This window comes from Pogona vitticeps, chromosome 3, assembly GCF_051106095.1.
Source record: "Pogona vitticeps strain Pit_001003342236 chromosome 3, PviZW2.1, whole genome shotgun sequence".
NCBI lineage: Eukaryota > Metazoa > Chordata > Lepidosauria > Squamata > Agamidae > Pogona > Pogona vitticeps.
Window position 1 is genome coordinate 264,053,456 of NC_135785.1, and position 15,988 is coordinate 264,069,443.

General features: G+C 48.3%; 1 protein-coding gene across 3 annotated transcripts in view; it reads left to right on the forward strand.

The window, feature by feature from the left end:
* The window catches only part of ARRB1 (arrestin beta 1), a 114,755-nt gene that overhangs the window by 85,211 nt on the left and 13,556 nt on the right, over positions 1-15,988 (forward strand). For all 3 annotated transcript variants that reach the window (XM_072993403.2, XM_072993401.2, XM_072993402.2), the window contains exons 3-10: positions 3,845-3,905; positions 7,072-7,116; positions 7,426-7,622; positions 9,158-9,217; positions 9,632-9,699; positions 10,623-10,758; positions 12,806-12,890; positions 13,963-14,035. In XM_072993403.2, coding sequence (XP_072849504.1) covers positions 3,845-3,905; positions 7,072-7,116; positions 7,426-7,622; positions 9,158-9,217; positions 9,632-9,699; positions 10,623-10,758; positions 12,806-12,890; positions 13,963-14,035 — 725 coding nt within the window. The remainder of the gene's footprint in view (positions 1-3,844; positions 3,906-7,071; positions 7,117-7,425; positions 7,623-9,157; positions 9,218-9,631; positions 9,700-10,622; positions 10,759-12,805; positions 12,891-13,962; positions 14,036-15,988) is intronic.

The following is a 15,988-nucleotide window of genomic DNA, read 5'->3' on the forward strand; positions in this document are numbered from 1 at the left end:
AAGCCATTGCAATTCAAAGAGCTAGGGATCTGATAGGCAACTGATTAGCATTTGTTTCAGGTACCCCCTGTTGTGTAGTAGATAGTGTGACTAAGACCCAGGAGAGCCGACTTCAGTTCCCTGCTCAGCTGTGGAAACTGAGTGGGGTGTATGCTGGAACCGATCGAACCTCTCCTTAAAATCTCTCACCTGCCTTGATGGCCCTGTCAGGGTGGCTCTATGTCAGTTCCAGCTGGATGGCCATAACAGGGCGGCTGGGGCCAGATGAAGCTGACTGGAGAGCCGGATTCTGTCTGTCTGTCATCCATCTCTGATCTGCCCCACCCGAGGAGTTTCCTTTAATGTCCAAGCAGAGGGTGCCTCTGACTCTGTCATTGGGGGGTGGGGGGTTCGAACCCCCAGCTTCAACTACCAGCTGCCTCTAGGCTTTCTCACATCACAACAGTCCCTAAGCAGTGAAGGCATTCTGGATCTTTGCGAGGTACTGCCGTCTTCAAGAAATAGCCCAATTTTTATGTACAGATGGGTTGTAGAGAGTAAAACCTCTAGAGAATGCAAGCTGGGGGCTCTAGGCATGCGCTGGCTCTTGGCATCTCACCGGATCACGTGTCTTGTCTGTGCCGGAAACACACAGTTCACAACTTGGAATCGTGACCACAACTTCTAAGCTAGCAAGGCTGGTGGTAGTGGTGACTCTGGCTGAGGGATTGCAGGAGGATCTAGCGACCTGGTGGTAAATTTGGAAGTACTGGTGCTCCTTCTGTAAGTCCACATTAGCCACTCCTCCCACGAGCCTTTAGAAGATGCAGGCAGTTGGATCAGACCCTGTCAGCAAATGAGGAGCGGGACTTTTGCAGAATTAACAGCTCTTAATTCCCCATTCAAACCCAAACTGCCCTCAAATACTTTCTGTGAGAAAGGAAATAGCTCAGATGAATACCCTGTTTCTAGGAGAATCCATTTCTCTCCTAGATCCTGTGAGGAAGGCAGCTATGCTTTGACGGAAGAAGGGAGCCCGGGGAGGGGGTGGTGAGCCCCCCAACAGCACTGATAGTAGCCCCAAAAGGAATTGCTCCATCCTCTGAGCTGCTGCTTCTACGGGAGGGCGACAGTTCTTGTGCCCCGTGTTGGATTTAAAACCCTCTGCTCCTCCACTGAGTCCACGGCCCTCAAGTTTCCCATCCTTGACGGGAAAGTTCTGCTTTTCGTGGATGGTCACCAAGGAGCAGGAACAAACCCCACTGTTTTCCCACAAGCCGTGTAAATCTTTTCTAAATGCTCTGTAAGATGGATGAGCTGCTAAAATAAATGGGGATGGCATGTGGGATCATCTAAATTCCCCACTAAGCTGTTCCTGGCCATCTGTCAGCTGGAAGTTTATCCAAAGACGGGCTTTAGCAGAAACCAGCCCTTTCTTTCCCTCCCAAGTTGACTTTGAAGATGATCCGGGAACCATCGGTGTAGGTTTGCCTGCTTCGGACTCCTGAGTAGAATGCTCTGCTTACTCTGGAGTAAATGGAGGGTGAACACCTACCCCTTTCATAGCTCTGCTGAAAAAGGAAGGAGGCTGGATAACGAAGGGGTCCCCTGCTAAATTTTCTGTTAACGGTTTTGTCGTCCTGTGTTCCCTTTCATGACGTGGGTGGCTACAATGTGCCAGGACAGGCGAGTGGCCCAAAATGTCCCACGTTCTCAGTATCTCTGGGTAGAATCAGGGGAAAAAACCCATCTAGAACTGGAAAGTCCCTGTCATTGTGGACGATACCAGGTTAGCTCATATCCTGGGAAAGTTACTTTTGAAAAAACCTCAGCCCTGCGGTTCTTTTTCACAAAAATAAAATTTCCAACCTCCGGCTTAGACCGAGACAGTTTCTACAGTGCACGGCATCTTCTGATGCAAGATGATAACTTTTCCAAGGTGTCTTCCCCACCATCATCAAGTAGGTCCCTGCCTGCATAAATCTGAATACACGAACAACGGGACAGAAAGGAAGAGGGTCAGGGACAAAAGGAGATGAGAAGGCTCGCCATTTATTAATTTATTCATCGAGTCTCTCTTCCTGTGAGTTCAATGTATTGTCTGGCTCTTCCCTACTTTATTCTTCACAACAGCCCTGTGAGGTACTTCGGGCTGAGCCTGTGCCTGGCCCAGGGTCAGCTGGTGAATCTCACAGGTGTTCCAGCCTAGAGTCGCTGAGCCCAAAACTTTGGAAAGTTAGGGTTTTTGGATTGTGATTCCTGGTATCCACTTCTCAGCCGTTGTAGTTCAGCAGAGTAACTTTGCTAAAGCTGATGCTGCAAAAGCTGTTGCCACTGGTGAAAATGCCACTTAAAACTTCAAGTGCTGCAAGGCTTCCTTTAACACCTGGATTTGCTAGTTTTACGTGCATAGTATGAAGTTTTGCCACTGCAGATGAGCTTTGCAAGAAGTGAGCTGTCACCGCTGAATCCTTGGAATTTGCCAATGTACATTCGTCCAGAACAGTTTTCGGAGTGGTTGGCATGTTAGTGTGTGCCAGCATTTCAACAAGAAAAACACACACACACACACACACACACACACACACACACACACACACACACACACACACACACACACACACACACACACACACCCCAAAAGGGGAAAAAAACAAAAATAAAAAGACATTGTGGGATTTTAAAGACTAACTGCTATATTGTAATGCAAGCTTTCGTGGAACACAGCCCACTTCTTCAGGTGTATAGGTTAGAATACAGAGAGACTGCTCATGGTAAAACATTTATGCCAGGCTCATAAGAGACAGTGTTGTTTGTTTGCATCTCACATCCAAGAATAATTTATGGCCCTGGCTGTTCTTTTGAAGTCTGGTTCTGTAAAACAGAGACAATAATTAAAGGAAACAACAGTGGAACAGCATGTGGTGATGTAGAGAACAGCAGACTTTACCCGTGAGGCTTTTCCTTAAAAGGTGGGTCTGGTAATTGTGGAAGAGGCCATAAACCATTACTGGTGTGAAATGCAACCAGCCACCATGGTCTCTTAGATCCTTCTAGGAAGGTTTTGTGCTGTAGCAGTCTCTCGGCATTCTAACTCGTATGCCTGAAGACGTGGGCCGTGTTCCATGAAAGCTTCCATCAAAGTCTAGCAACGTCTTTTTGCTTTTGAATGGAATCCCAACCTGTCCCTGACTTTGGTTCAGGTGAGGAGAGTCCCTAACCTGCGGAGGGAAAGGGCTGGGGGGGGCCCCTGAGAGGCCAAGGGGAGCCACAAGGCAGTGCGTGATGAAGCCGAAGGATGCTCCCCGATGAGGACTTTATTATATTTACAGAGTGTTATGGGAAAGTTCCAAGTTCTCGGTCTTTCCCTTTCCCTTGCTTTGTTTACTTGTCACTTCATATTTTGCGGGGGAAATTCCACCCTGCCTTTTCTTTGGGTTTCCCGTCTGCAAGCCCTGTGAGAAAGACTGGCCCACGATTCTGTGGCATGTCTTCACTGTTTACGTGGCAGGGGCCTCTAAGGTACCACATCCTACTTTTTTGTTCTCATGCATGGATGCTTTAATTTATCTCCTTTTGGTTCCGAACTTGTATGCACAGCTTGGCAAAGACCAGGCCAAAATCTAAAAAATAAATAAATTTGCTTTGACAGCCAGGGTAAAGACTGTTAGAATAAATTAAAAATCGGCCGAGAAACCGCGTCGTCTGGTAGCCAGATGCTTACCGATAGCAGAGGATGTTGTTCCAGGCTTAAAAACAAATGTGTGCAGCTTTCCAGCAGGTGATAAAACCCGCTTGTAAAACTCACGGCTGTGCTGTGCTAGTTTACTGATGTTGCCCCTGTGTTTCTGGGACTTCCCGACAGCTCACGGTCTACCTTGGCAAGAGGGACTTCGTTGACCACATAGATGTTGTCGATCCAGTTGGTAAGTGGATATTTATTTTATTTTATTTAAAATATATCTGCCCTGCCTTTCTCTTTTAAAAAAAAACACAAGGTGGCTTGCATCCTTAAAAGACAATATTAAAGCTGACCACAGTGAGCACGCAAATGTTAAAAAATATCAAAACATATACTAAAAGGCATAAACAAAGCCGAAGCATATTCAAAGCCGTTAAGGTACAACAACAATCTGTTTAAAAATCCCACTCAGGCGATTAAAAGAAAGGTGGTTTGAAGAGGAAAAGGTCTTTTATTTTGCTTGCGGAAGGACAGCCGAGATGGGGCTCGGCTGGCCTCCAGTGGCAGGGAGTTCCAGAGTCTAAAGGAGCAGCCACCGAGAAGGCCCCTCTCTCTCTCGTGTCCCCACCAAATGTACCTGTGAAGGTGGCGGGACTGAGATAAATGATGCCTCTCATCATCTTAACATTCAGATGGGCTCATCAAAGGAGAGACAGATAGCTTGGACCCAAGCTGTTTAAGGCTTTACAGGGCTAGACTTTACATCGACTAGATAGCTCAGGGGTGGAGGTCTCTGGCTGCAGAGCCAGAGGTTGGGAGTTCAGTTCCCCCACTGTGCCCCTCCCTGGGAGAAGAGCCAGCCTGTGTAGCCATGGGCAAGCTGCATGGTGGTCCCCCGGCACTCCCAGAAGGAAGCCACTTCTGACCCCTCTTTGTACCTCAAAAACCCTGAGAAGGGCCACCATCGGTCAGTATCAACTTGACAGTGTGTGATTATTAAAGAGGAATTAAGACTGAGCATTCAGAACCACGATAACGTGGCCCAAGCAGGCTCCCGAACAGACGGAGGACGAGCCAAGGTTGCTTGTAGTCTCCAGCCAGAACAACTGTCTGCCTTCCGACCGGGAGGCCCCCCACCGTCTTCTGCTTCCGTTCTGTTCCCCTTGAATATCAGCCCCGAGGCGAGGGAAGGCCACAAGATGCAAGATCCTGGTTAAGGTGCAATTCCATGATGGGGAAAAAAAACATGGGCACAAATATAGTGAAGTATGAAAACAACGGGGACGTCTTTCCATCAGAATTTGCCAAGTAACTTCATACGTTTCCGCCTGGGTCTGCCAAATCTCCAGAGGTTACTTCTGAAATTATTTTGTTCCTGTTACTCCTCATGGGGTTTGAAAAGTAACAACTGTGTTTTTCCATGTATAAGACGCTCCCATGTATAAGATGCCCCCACTTTTCTAACCCCAAATTAAGAAATCTAAGTGGGGCTTAGCAAGTGGAGGGGGAAAGGGATCAAAGCGCTGCAGGATCCCTGCTTTCCCCTCCACTTGTTTTTGTTCTCTCCTCAGCTTACTTCCGTGTATAAGACGACCCTTAATTTTTAGTCTAAAGATTTTAGACAAAAGTATAGTCTTATACACGGAAAAATACGGTAGTTGATTTTTTTTTTTTAAACGAAAGGCTCCAACATTCTGACCAAATTTTATAGCGCAGCCATCCTTTCCCGGGTGCAAATAATTTCCTTTTGCAAGGCTCTGTGCTTGCGATGTTTCTAGCGCTCTTGGATTAATTACCGAGAGGAGCAGAACACGTTTTATTCCTTGTTCTCTCCAGTCCTCTGGGTCCCTCTTGTTGACGCTGGGTGTTTTATTATATTCCAAGCTTCCCCTCCCCCGCCCCCATATTTAATTACAGCTCTCCCTTTGATTGCACATTAAGCAAGTAACAAAAACCTTTTCCCGACTGCTCGTTTCTTCTCCCTGGACGTTTTCAGAGTCTGACTTATTCTCGTTCCAGACTTCCTTCCCCGGAGATCCCCACACTGATTTCACATCCTCCAGGTTCTCATGATCTCCTGGCCTCCCTTCTTCCATCTAAAGAAACAAATGAACTGGAGCAGGCTTAGGAGGGCGGGGGGAAACCCTTCCAAATATCACCCAGGATTAGCCGTGCTTATTTATTTATTTATTTATTTATTCATTCATTCATTCATTCATTCATTCATTCATTCATTCATTCATTCATTCATTCATTCCATTTATACCCCGCCTATCTGGTCATTTTGACCACTCTAGGTGCTTCTGATCTTGGGGTTTCAGCCCAATTTCCTGGCCCACCTGCGTCCTTTGCTTGCCTTTTCCCTTCCAGTGGCTTCCTGAGCCACAGGCTGGCTCGCTCTCTGCGATTCTGAGACTCGGTGGCTTTCGGAAGTGGCGTCGGACTGCAGTGCGGGGATGGCTCGGGGGGGGGGAACGGCTTTGGCCGAACGCCGCCTGCTCCCCCAGGCGACGTGGAGTCCGAAGGTCTGTGCATTTGAAGAAGAGCCTTCTCGTCTTTAAACGCTTCTGCCAAATCAAACATCTTTAATAATCATCCTCAAGTGCTTGGTTTCCTTGGTTTTCCGGAGAGTGAATCCTCAAGAAGTGGTTCCCTATTCCCTTCTTCTGGGGGCCGCTCTGAGATGGATATGCAGCTTGCCCAAAGCGACCCAGGCTGGCTCTTCTCCCAGGGAAGTGATGGAACTCCTGGCTCCGCAGCGGCATACGTACTTAAACCACTGAGCTATCCAGCCCATTCAAACCTCTTTAGTACCCCATCAAACCCCTTGACTAGGGAAGGATGAGAACAGGACTTGCCATTTAACCAGAGCCAGGCAGAGTTTCCCTTTTACAGAACAACTTTCATAACCCCCCAGCCACATGGATAGTGGCCGTGCTGCCAGGGGATTCTGGGAATTGTAGTCCTGGGGGGAAAAAACTCTGGACTGAACAGCCACCACTGATTGCAGGATCCCATGAACGCTCGTCTTTCCCAGTACTGAGCTTCTGTTGACGCTCATCCTTTTCTCCTGTTTGCCCCCCCATCCTCTGCCCTCATGCCCCCCACCCTCTATTAAGACCAGAGTCCTCCTGCTTCGTGATATTCAAAACCAAATGGCTTTTCCTCGTTTGGTGCCGCTTGACGCCATTCCTGTGATCACCCGCTGTCACTCCTACATTCACCTACATGTGTATGAATTGGTTTCGCCCGAGAGCCGGATCACCAAAGCTTGGAGAACCCCCCTTTATTTTTGCACCCCAGCTCCTCATGTCCGTGATGGCTGAGCAGCTTGGGAAAACAAATTTCTGGTGATCCTTCAAAGGAACTGGGAATTTCATCCTTTATTTCTCTCTTTGTTCCTTTTACAGATGGTGTTGTGCTGGTGGATCCAGAATACCTCAAAGAGAGGAAAGGTAACATTTTTTTTCCTTTCGGTAATATGCATAGAAAACAAACCACAGTCGAATCCTAGAACGATGGAGTTGGAAAGGGGCCCGTGAGGCCATCCAATCCAACCCCCTGCTCAAGTCAGGGGTCCAAGTCAAAGCAGATCCGACCGATGGAGGGGTCCAGTTTTCTTTCAGTTGCCTCCATCGTATGCGTCGAAGCACCCGGACAGTCACAGCCGTCCGGCTGGAGGAGGCTTCTGCCCTACAGAAGTTTGAAGCCCCCGTTCGTTTGGATCCTCCTCTTACTCCGCGCCTTGCTTCTTCCCCTCACAGTTTTCGTGACGCTGACCTGCGCCTTCCGCTACGGCCGCGAGGATTTGGATGTCCTGGGCCTGACGTTTCGCAAGGACCTCTTCGTAGCCAACATCCAGGCTTTCCCCCCGGTCCCGGAGGAGAAGAAACCCCTGACGCGGCTCCAGGAACGGCTGATCAAGAAACTTGGGGAACAAGCCTACCCTTTCACCTTCGAGGTGTGAAATCGTTCTCCTTTTTTCCGGGTCTCCCGAGTCAGGGGGAGGGTGGCCTTCCCATGGATGTCCTTCCAAGTGAGGCTTAGGCGGCTGGGATCGGTCCTCTTGGGTAAGAAAGCAGAGCAAGCCAGCTCCCGGAGATTCGGGGAGGGGGTCCTTTTTTTTTTTAGCCCCACAGACCTTCCGTGGGCTGCACTGACCCTTCGCCCCAGATAAAACTGGAAGTGACCCAAAGTCGATTTCTGTTTCCCCGAAGCTACTCTTTAAGGGTCAGCCGCCTAGAGTGGTCCTCGCCCGACCAGATAGGTGGGATATAAATAAAATAAAATAAATAAATAAACTAGGCAGGGTGGCTCATACCGTGTTTTAAAAAGAGGACCGCTGGCCTCGGACGTGTCCGAAAGCCGAAACAGTGCACAAAACCAGGTGCCGCTCTCAGGGACACACGCCGTAGTGGAGTTTCAAAACGACGGCCATCCATGTTAAGGCTTCAGTCACCCACTGGACCTGGGATGGAAACAGAGCGGCAGGGAAGACCAGCATGGGTGATGATGATGGTGATGATGATAGGGGTGGGAGCCGCTCCAGTGGCTCCATTTTTGCCACGTGCAGGTTGAACGGCCAAAGAGGAGCCTCGGCGGCTGCCCTGACCCCTGCCCTCTTAGGAGAGCCGTGAAGCCTCCCAGCGCTGGCCGACGAGCTGGAAGGGAGAGGCATGCCATGAGAACGGGACCCCTTTCCTGTGCAAGCCGGGCTGGGCCTGCTTTGCAGACAACCTGCAGGAGGACGCTTCGGGGCAGGCTACTTTCGGCGTGTCCTCCCTCCCTGAGCTGAGTGAATCCCAAGGTCTGTTTCGTCCAGCATCAAATCCAGACACCCCTTGTGGGGAGATCACAAGTGGTGCAAGGCGGTGGTCGCCCTTCTCTGTTGCTTGAGATCCTCAGATACACTGCCTTGGGACATGGAAGGTTCTTCATCCGTGATTGTCATGGGTCGACTCCGAGGAGACGCCGGCCACCTTTTGGACGACAGTTTCCAAAGCTTTTAATTCATGGGCTGAACCGTAGTCATCTAAAGTTCTAGGACTGCTGTTCCCCAGAAGGGTTGATCACCAGCTGTGCTGGTCGGGGGTTCTGGGAGTTGTAGTCCAGGAACAACCTGGGTGACCCAAGTTTGGTAACCACGGATCTAAAATGTGGGGTGAGATTTTTGTCTGTCTGCTTCTTCCGAATTGCCTGGTGCAATTCTCTGTCCAGGAGTCTGGCTGCATCCTTTAATCAAAAGGCCCCGATCCTTTAACTTTTCCATGTAAGGGAAGCATTTCAGCCCCTTGGTTGATTTTGAGACCGCGAAACGTCACAAGGACACAAGGCAACCTTGCCATGTGGAAATTTACGGTGAGCAATTGACGTTGGTGTGTACGATGCTGGACGCACCCTTTTTGGGGTTGTTAAAGTTTCCTGCAAGACCTCAGCTCTCCTGGCCAGCCTGAGGACGTGGTCCTTCATGGGTCCCTTTTCTCCTTCCCGTTTCAGATCCCGCCCAACCTTCCCTGTTCGGTGACGCTGCAGCCGGGACCGGAGGATACAGGAAAGGTAGGAGGAGAGGGTTGCGTGTGTAGGAAGTGCCCTCAGAACAGAAGGTGAGGGAAGGGCCCTGTCTCTCTCTTTTGTCTCTTAGTTCAATATTTATTAATCATTTCCCGAGCAATCTCAAAACAGTGTCCAGAAAGGTACAAACGGTCTTAAAATAGATTGCAACCCATTTTTAAAAAGCCAGCTTCATGAACGGAAGTGGTGGCAACAGACGGCGCCGTGGCTGTTGTGAAGAACACCGCGGACTGGGTCAGCCTCGGGTTCTGAACCCGCTTCGGGACTCTTTTCGTGGTCAGAAAGGGTGCTGGGATATGGCCAACCATGTTGACATTGTCCGAATGGAAAGGCCGACGGCTGATGCTCCAGGCTGGCGTGACCTGTCTTGATGCCGTCCTGCTCTTTTCTGTCTGCTAGGCGTGTGGCGTGGACTACGAGGTGAAAGCCTTCTGCGCTGAGAATTTGGAGGAAAAGATTCACAAGAGGTGAGACGGGCCAGATAGAGTGCCGGTTTTGGGCTTCTTCTTTCTTTCTTTCTTTCTTTCTTTCTTTCTTTCTTTCTTTCTTTCTTTCTTTCTTTCTTTCTTTCTTTCTTTCTTTCTTTCTTTCTTTCTTTCTTTCTTTCTTTCTTTCTTTTCAAATGCTACTGCACAGAGCCCCGCCTTTGAGGGTCTCACTTTAGACTTGAGGGCAGGAGTGGTATTTTAAAAAAAGGAACTTCTGCCAGCTCTGATGTTTACTTGGAAGGGGTGTCTCCCGCTCTGTCTAAGCTCTGTTGGGAGTTATAAAATCACTGAAGCTGCAAACCTAGTTTAAACGCTGAAGTCTGTTGGGCTTGGCCGGTTCAGGAATCGGGCCGAGCGGGGAGCAGCAGCCACCTGGGATTACGGATGCCCACAGAGGGTGCTGGGCGGGTGCTGGGGGTGCCGTCACTGTGAAGGCCAGTCCTTTTCCCTTATCACTGGAGAGCCCCCCCCCTCCTGGCGGCCTCTTTCTCTTGGAGGGCAAAGTTTTCCGGTGCCCCTTGAGCCTCTCTGTGGACCGAAAGCTTCCTTTTTTTCCTGTCCTCAGCCTAGGGCTCTTTGGGCGATCTCGCTTGATTAACCCATAGGTGTTGGCGCACAATCTCTTTGTACCGGCGTTACCTGCGAGCTGTAAGGGCCATGTGCAATCCCAAACATAAGGCTGAAAATGGTGGTGGTTGTTTAGTCGTTCAGTCGTGTCCGACTCTTTGTGACCCCATGGAACAGAGCCCGCCAGGCCCTCCCATCTTCCACTGTCTCCCGGAGTTATGTCAAATTGGGCGGGGGGTTGGCTGTGGAGGTGGGGGGCCAAAGCCATTTAGGAAACTGTTCCTGGCCTGCCACGTCAACATTGCCTGTCCTGTCAATGATGTCTGCTTCCATAGGAATTCGGTGCGCTTGGTGATCCGGAAAGTGCAGTATGCGCCGGAGCGCCCAGGACCCCAGCCCATGGCGGAGACCACCAGGCAGTTCCTCATGTCCGATAAGCCCCTCCACCTGGAGGCCTCCCTGGACAAAGAGGTATCGTGGGGGCCTTTTCAACCCCCAGACCCTTTTCAAAAGTCATTCGTTCTACACTTCAGAAAGTAATCTGCGGCTCCTACTCATTACAGCACTTTAAAAATAACTCATTATGTTACTTTAGATATGAACTTCTTGCTTTCCCATTTTGTTGGATGGATGGATGGATGGATGGATGGATGGATGGATGGATGGATGGATGGATGGATGGATGGATGGATGGATGGATGGATGGATGGATGGATGGATGGATGGATGGATGGACTGAGAGATTGGATGGATGGACTGAGAGATTGGATGGATGGATGGATGGATGGATGGATGGATGGATGGATGGATGGATGGATGGATGGATGGATGGATGGATGGATGGATGGATGGATGGATGGATGGATGGATGGATGGATGGATGGATGAACTGAGAGATTGGATGGATGGATGGATGGATGGATGGATGGATGGATGGATGGATGGATGGATGGATGGATGGATGGATGGATGGATGGATGGATGGAGTGAGAGATAACATGGATGGATGGATCGAACAAACGAATGAATGAATGAATGAACAGAGTTATAACCTGCCCATTTTGTAGGCAAGCCACTGCTCTGGGCGGCTTCCAAGAAAACAATATAACTATATAACGTTAATTTAGATAATAAACATATTTTTAAAAAACCATAAAACCTTCAATCTAGTAAATATTCCAGGACTCAGGATGGTGAACCATGGGTTAGATTTTTAGCAGGAAGGGGGATACTGATTTAAAATAGCATAAAATGCCCACTGTTCATTTATTTTCTGTAACATTTTTGTTGGGGGAGTAGAATTATCAAGAGAATGGCATAAAACCTGAACAATGGTTGCTCAAGTGCTTCTTAAAGTTGTCCCTTAGAAGTAAATAGAATACCTTTCAAGAGTAAATAGAAAATGCTTTGTAAGAGTAAAGAGAGAAAAAAGAGTTTAAAAAAAACCTTTTTAAGAGTAAATAGAAAATTTGTTATACCAGTAAAGTAGCTTTTCTGATACTTGTGATAATTTTGAAATATAATTTCACTACAACCTTGTTGTTCCTCAAAAGTAACTAAGCACAGGAGAATAGTTATTTACAGATCTTACTTTCCATTTTTATGCACATGTGCTGGATGGAGATCACGAGACAGAGAGAAAAAAAGCGGGGTTAGCTGTTTTTCTCTCCACCTTCATGTTCCAGTGGATTGTGCCCGAAGGGGGGAAAAACAAGACGTTGTCCTAATGAATCTATCCTATTTTGCCACAGAAGGACTTTGCTGATGTAGCGTACTGTAGTATATAATTTGTCCCATATTATCTTTGGGGCAAGGGAACCATGTCCCTAAGAAGCAGAAGAAATCTATTCTAGGCTGTTCCTAGGCTGACCCCATTCAGGGGAGAATTTCCAGTGGATTTAGGGAGTACAGTGGTGCCTCGCATTACGACATTAATTCGTTCCAGAGAAATCGCTGTAGAACGAAAACGTCGTAATGCGAAAATAAAAAACCCATTGAAACGCATTGAAACCCCTTCAGTGCCTTCCAGTGGGCTGGAAACTCACCATCCATCGAAGATCCTCCATAGGGCGGCCATTTTCGGTGCCTGTGCAGTGAAGAATCCGTCCCAGAAAACAGCGGGTAGCCATTTTATTTACCTGGCGGCCATTTTGAAACCGCCGATCAGCTGTCTGAAAATTGTCGTTTTGCGAAGAATCGGTTCCCGAAGCAGGTAACCGATCATCGCATAGCGAAAAACCCCTATTCAGACCATCGTTTTGTGATAGCAAAAGCAATCGCAAAAATGTCGTCGTAATGCAATTTCATCGTAATGCAGGGTAATCGTAAAGCGGGGCACAACTGTACAAGAGAAGTCTGCCTTTAACCCCAACCCCTGACCCTTCTTTCTGCGAAGGCTGGAGACGTTGGGATTTGTGGGGAATCGGAAAATATCCCGATTCTCCCGGTGCAAGCTTTCTTTGCTGGCTTGGATGACTGTTAAGGGCCACCTGATTCTCTTGCTTTCGCCTCCCTGTAGATCTACTACCACGGGGAGCCCATCAACGTCAACGTCCACGTGACGAATAACACCAACAAGACGGTGAAGAAGATTAAAATCTCAGGTGAAAATTGGAGCATGTTTTTCTCTCTCTCTAACTCTCTCACTCTTTCCTACCCATTCGATGAGAGAATGGCTGCTTGAAGAAGCTGCTTAGATAGACAGACTGGAAGCCTTGACAAGCAACCCACTGGCCCAGGACCGCCGGCCATTAAAAGGCCCACTGCCCTTTGGCCTTCGGTTCAGGCCGGCTTCGCCACCACTTATGATAGAAAGAGGTGGCAGGTTGCAAAAAGGTGCATAGAAGCCTTGACTTTACATAAGTATCAACTCTTTGTTCAGCACACAGTTCAATAGATCTGCTCCAGTTTCGAGTACCGGTTGGAGGCAGGCCCGGAATTTAGCCTTTCCCTTAATTGGGATTTTGTTTTAAATGGCTACCAAGTTTCTAGCCCTCAAGAGGCAGTGCTCTTCTTTCCCTGTGTTATGGTAGCAAGCCCTCTCTCACACATCTGTGTTGCTTGTCAAATGGCCTTCCAGAGAGATGCTCATCCAGGGTTCGGGGAGGAAAAAAACACTCTGTTGGGACTACGATTTCCAGAATCCCCACTTTGACTGGGAGATGTAGTCCAATCATTAACTTTCCCAAGCTCTGTGGGCTGCTGCAGCACCTATTCCATTAGCATTTCAATGAGGCAGGAAGAGTTTTCTGCCTCCCCAGGGCTTCATGTAAGCCCCGCTTGACTTCACAGGCTTGAATTTTCTAAGCCATTGTGAGTTGTTGGCTGAGTTTCTGGTCCTTGCGGTTTTGTTCTCCGAGAGCGTTGTGTTGTGTTACTGTTTTCTTCTCTCTTTGTCTTGCCTTACCCACTCTGGAGAGTGTCAAGGGAATGTCACTGGATTGCAGGATGTTTATTTGAGAAATAAATAAAAGCGTTCAATCAACTTTCTTAGTTGATACCATGGTTGCTATGGGGTTCTGGGACTCTTGACCGCTGCAGGCCTGCCCTTCTGAGAGGGGTGTGTGTGTGTGTGTGTGTGTGTTTGTGTGTGTGTGTGTGTGTGTGTGTGTAAAAAAGTGCAATGCTCATGCCTTCTCTGCTTCCTCTCGTTCTCCTTTCCTGCTTGGTTTCCAGTACGCCAGTATGCAGACATCTGCCTGTTTAACACAGCTCAGTACAAGTGCCCGGTGGCCGTGGAGGAAGCAGAGTGAGTATTCGTCGCACAGCACGGTCGTCGTACAGCACGGTCAGTTTCTGCATGCCCTTGCCCCACCCCCGGATCCCTGCCCTCAAAGAGCATACAGTGGGCAGAAAGGAAGAAGGGAAGCACTAAAAATGATTTATCCAGGGCACAGCCGTCTCCGTCATTTGCCGCAAAAATCAGTGTGGCACCTTCCAGACGCTCCAATGGATTTCAACCTGGGCTCCTCTGCCCTTTTCCCTCTGAAAGAAGGAAGGTGGTTTTGCCTGGAGGTTTCCCACCCCCCAATCCGTCTGCCTGCAGAGAGTAGCGTGAATGCAGATTTAAATGCAGAATTCTCAGCCGGGACCATGGCATCAACATAAACATCTCAGCCGTAGGTGGTACCCAGGCATCAATTTGTAATCCGATGTTGGAGTGATGTCTCTTGCCACTTGAGAACATATTTAAAACCATTGTGGTGTGCATGAGTCACTTCTTAATGCTTTGCAGTGTGTGCTAAGAAGCCATAATCCTGCTTCAGCGCTTTGTGGATCTACTCTAACTATCATCTTAATTCAACTACGGCTTCAGGCTATATAATCCTCCTTTGAAATTATTTTGCTGCCTGATAGCCATTTTGAGGTCAGGGATAAAGAATCCTGAGATACTGCTTCTGGGTTTTGTGTGTGCTGCCACATGTCATGCCCGATCTGAGTCCGTGTATTCATTTTCACGGGCTAATCCCATTTTCCTTGTTTACGTTCGATTTTACAGTGGTGCCTCGCTAGACAGTTACCCCACATGACAGTTTTTTCGCTGGACATTGACTTTTTGCGATCGCTATAGCGATTCGCAAAACAGTGATTCCTATGGGAGAATTTCGCTGGACAATGTTTGGTCCCTGCTTCACAAACCAATTTTCGCTAGACAACGATTTTGACAGCTCCCTCCGTGCTCGTAAAACGGGTGTTTTCGGGACCTAAGCTTCACAAGACAGCGATTTAAACAGCTGATTGATGGTTTGCAAAGCGGCTTTCCTATGGCCGATCTTCGCTAGACAACGATGATTCTTCCCCATTGGAACGCATTAAACAGGTTTCAGTGCATTCCAATGAGGAAATACTTTTTGCTAGACAATGATTTCGCTAAACAGCAATTTCAGTGGAACGGATTATCATCGTCTAGCAAGGCACCACTGTATTAAGAATGGGGGCAAAGACTTGACCCTTGGGTGATGTTGGGAAGCTCACCCTTTCCTCTACCTGAGTTCATGCTTCTGTGCTCAGCTCAGAGATGTGGTGTAAACAGCAGCAGTAATCACGGCATGGGGGAAAGCAGCGTGAATAAAATGGTCCTTTGGTTTAGCATCTAATATAATAATTCTTGGAAAAGCAACAGGAGAATAAGCCGACCGAGTATGAAATGGATTGACTTTATAAAAGAAGTCACAGCCTTAGGTTTGCGAGACCTGAGCAGGACTATTTAATGAGATTCGTTTTGGGAAGTTGTTGTTTTATGGGATCACCATGACGCGGATGTGACCCGATAGTGCCGAATGACGAAGGGGACAGCAAAATTGCTTTGAGGCAACTGGAAATGAACAGGGATCAGGTTTTTTCCCCCTAGAAAGGTCTGCTGAACTGCATTGACCGGCCATGATTTAGTAGCCGAGCTTGGGAAAAATCTGTGGAATTCTGGAAATTGCAGGCCAAAACATACCGTTCCCAAGCCCTGCTCCATGGCTGAGCCCTGGTTTGCATTCAGAAGACCTGTGAGGTTCGACCTGGGTCATCTTCCCCAGTTTTTGCATTAAGAGGGCTGGAAGAGAGAGAGCCCAAGCAGACATCCAGAAGAAGACGTGCTGAGCAGGGAGCCACATCCCGGTTGGGTCTAAAAGGGTGCAGAATTTAAAAATTCACACACACCCCAAAGTTTGCTCTGAAAAAAAAAACACACCCCGGTCTCTGGCCAATTTGT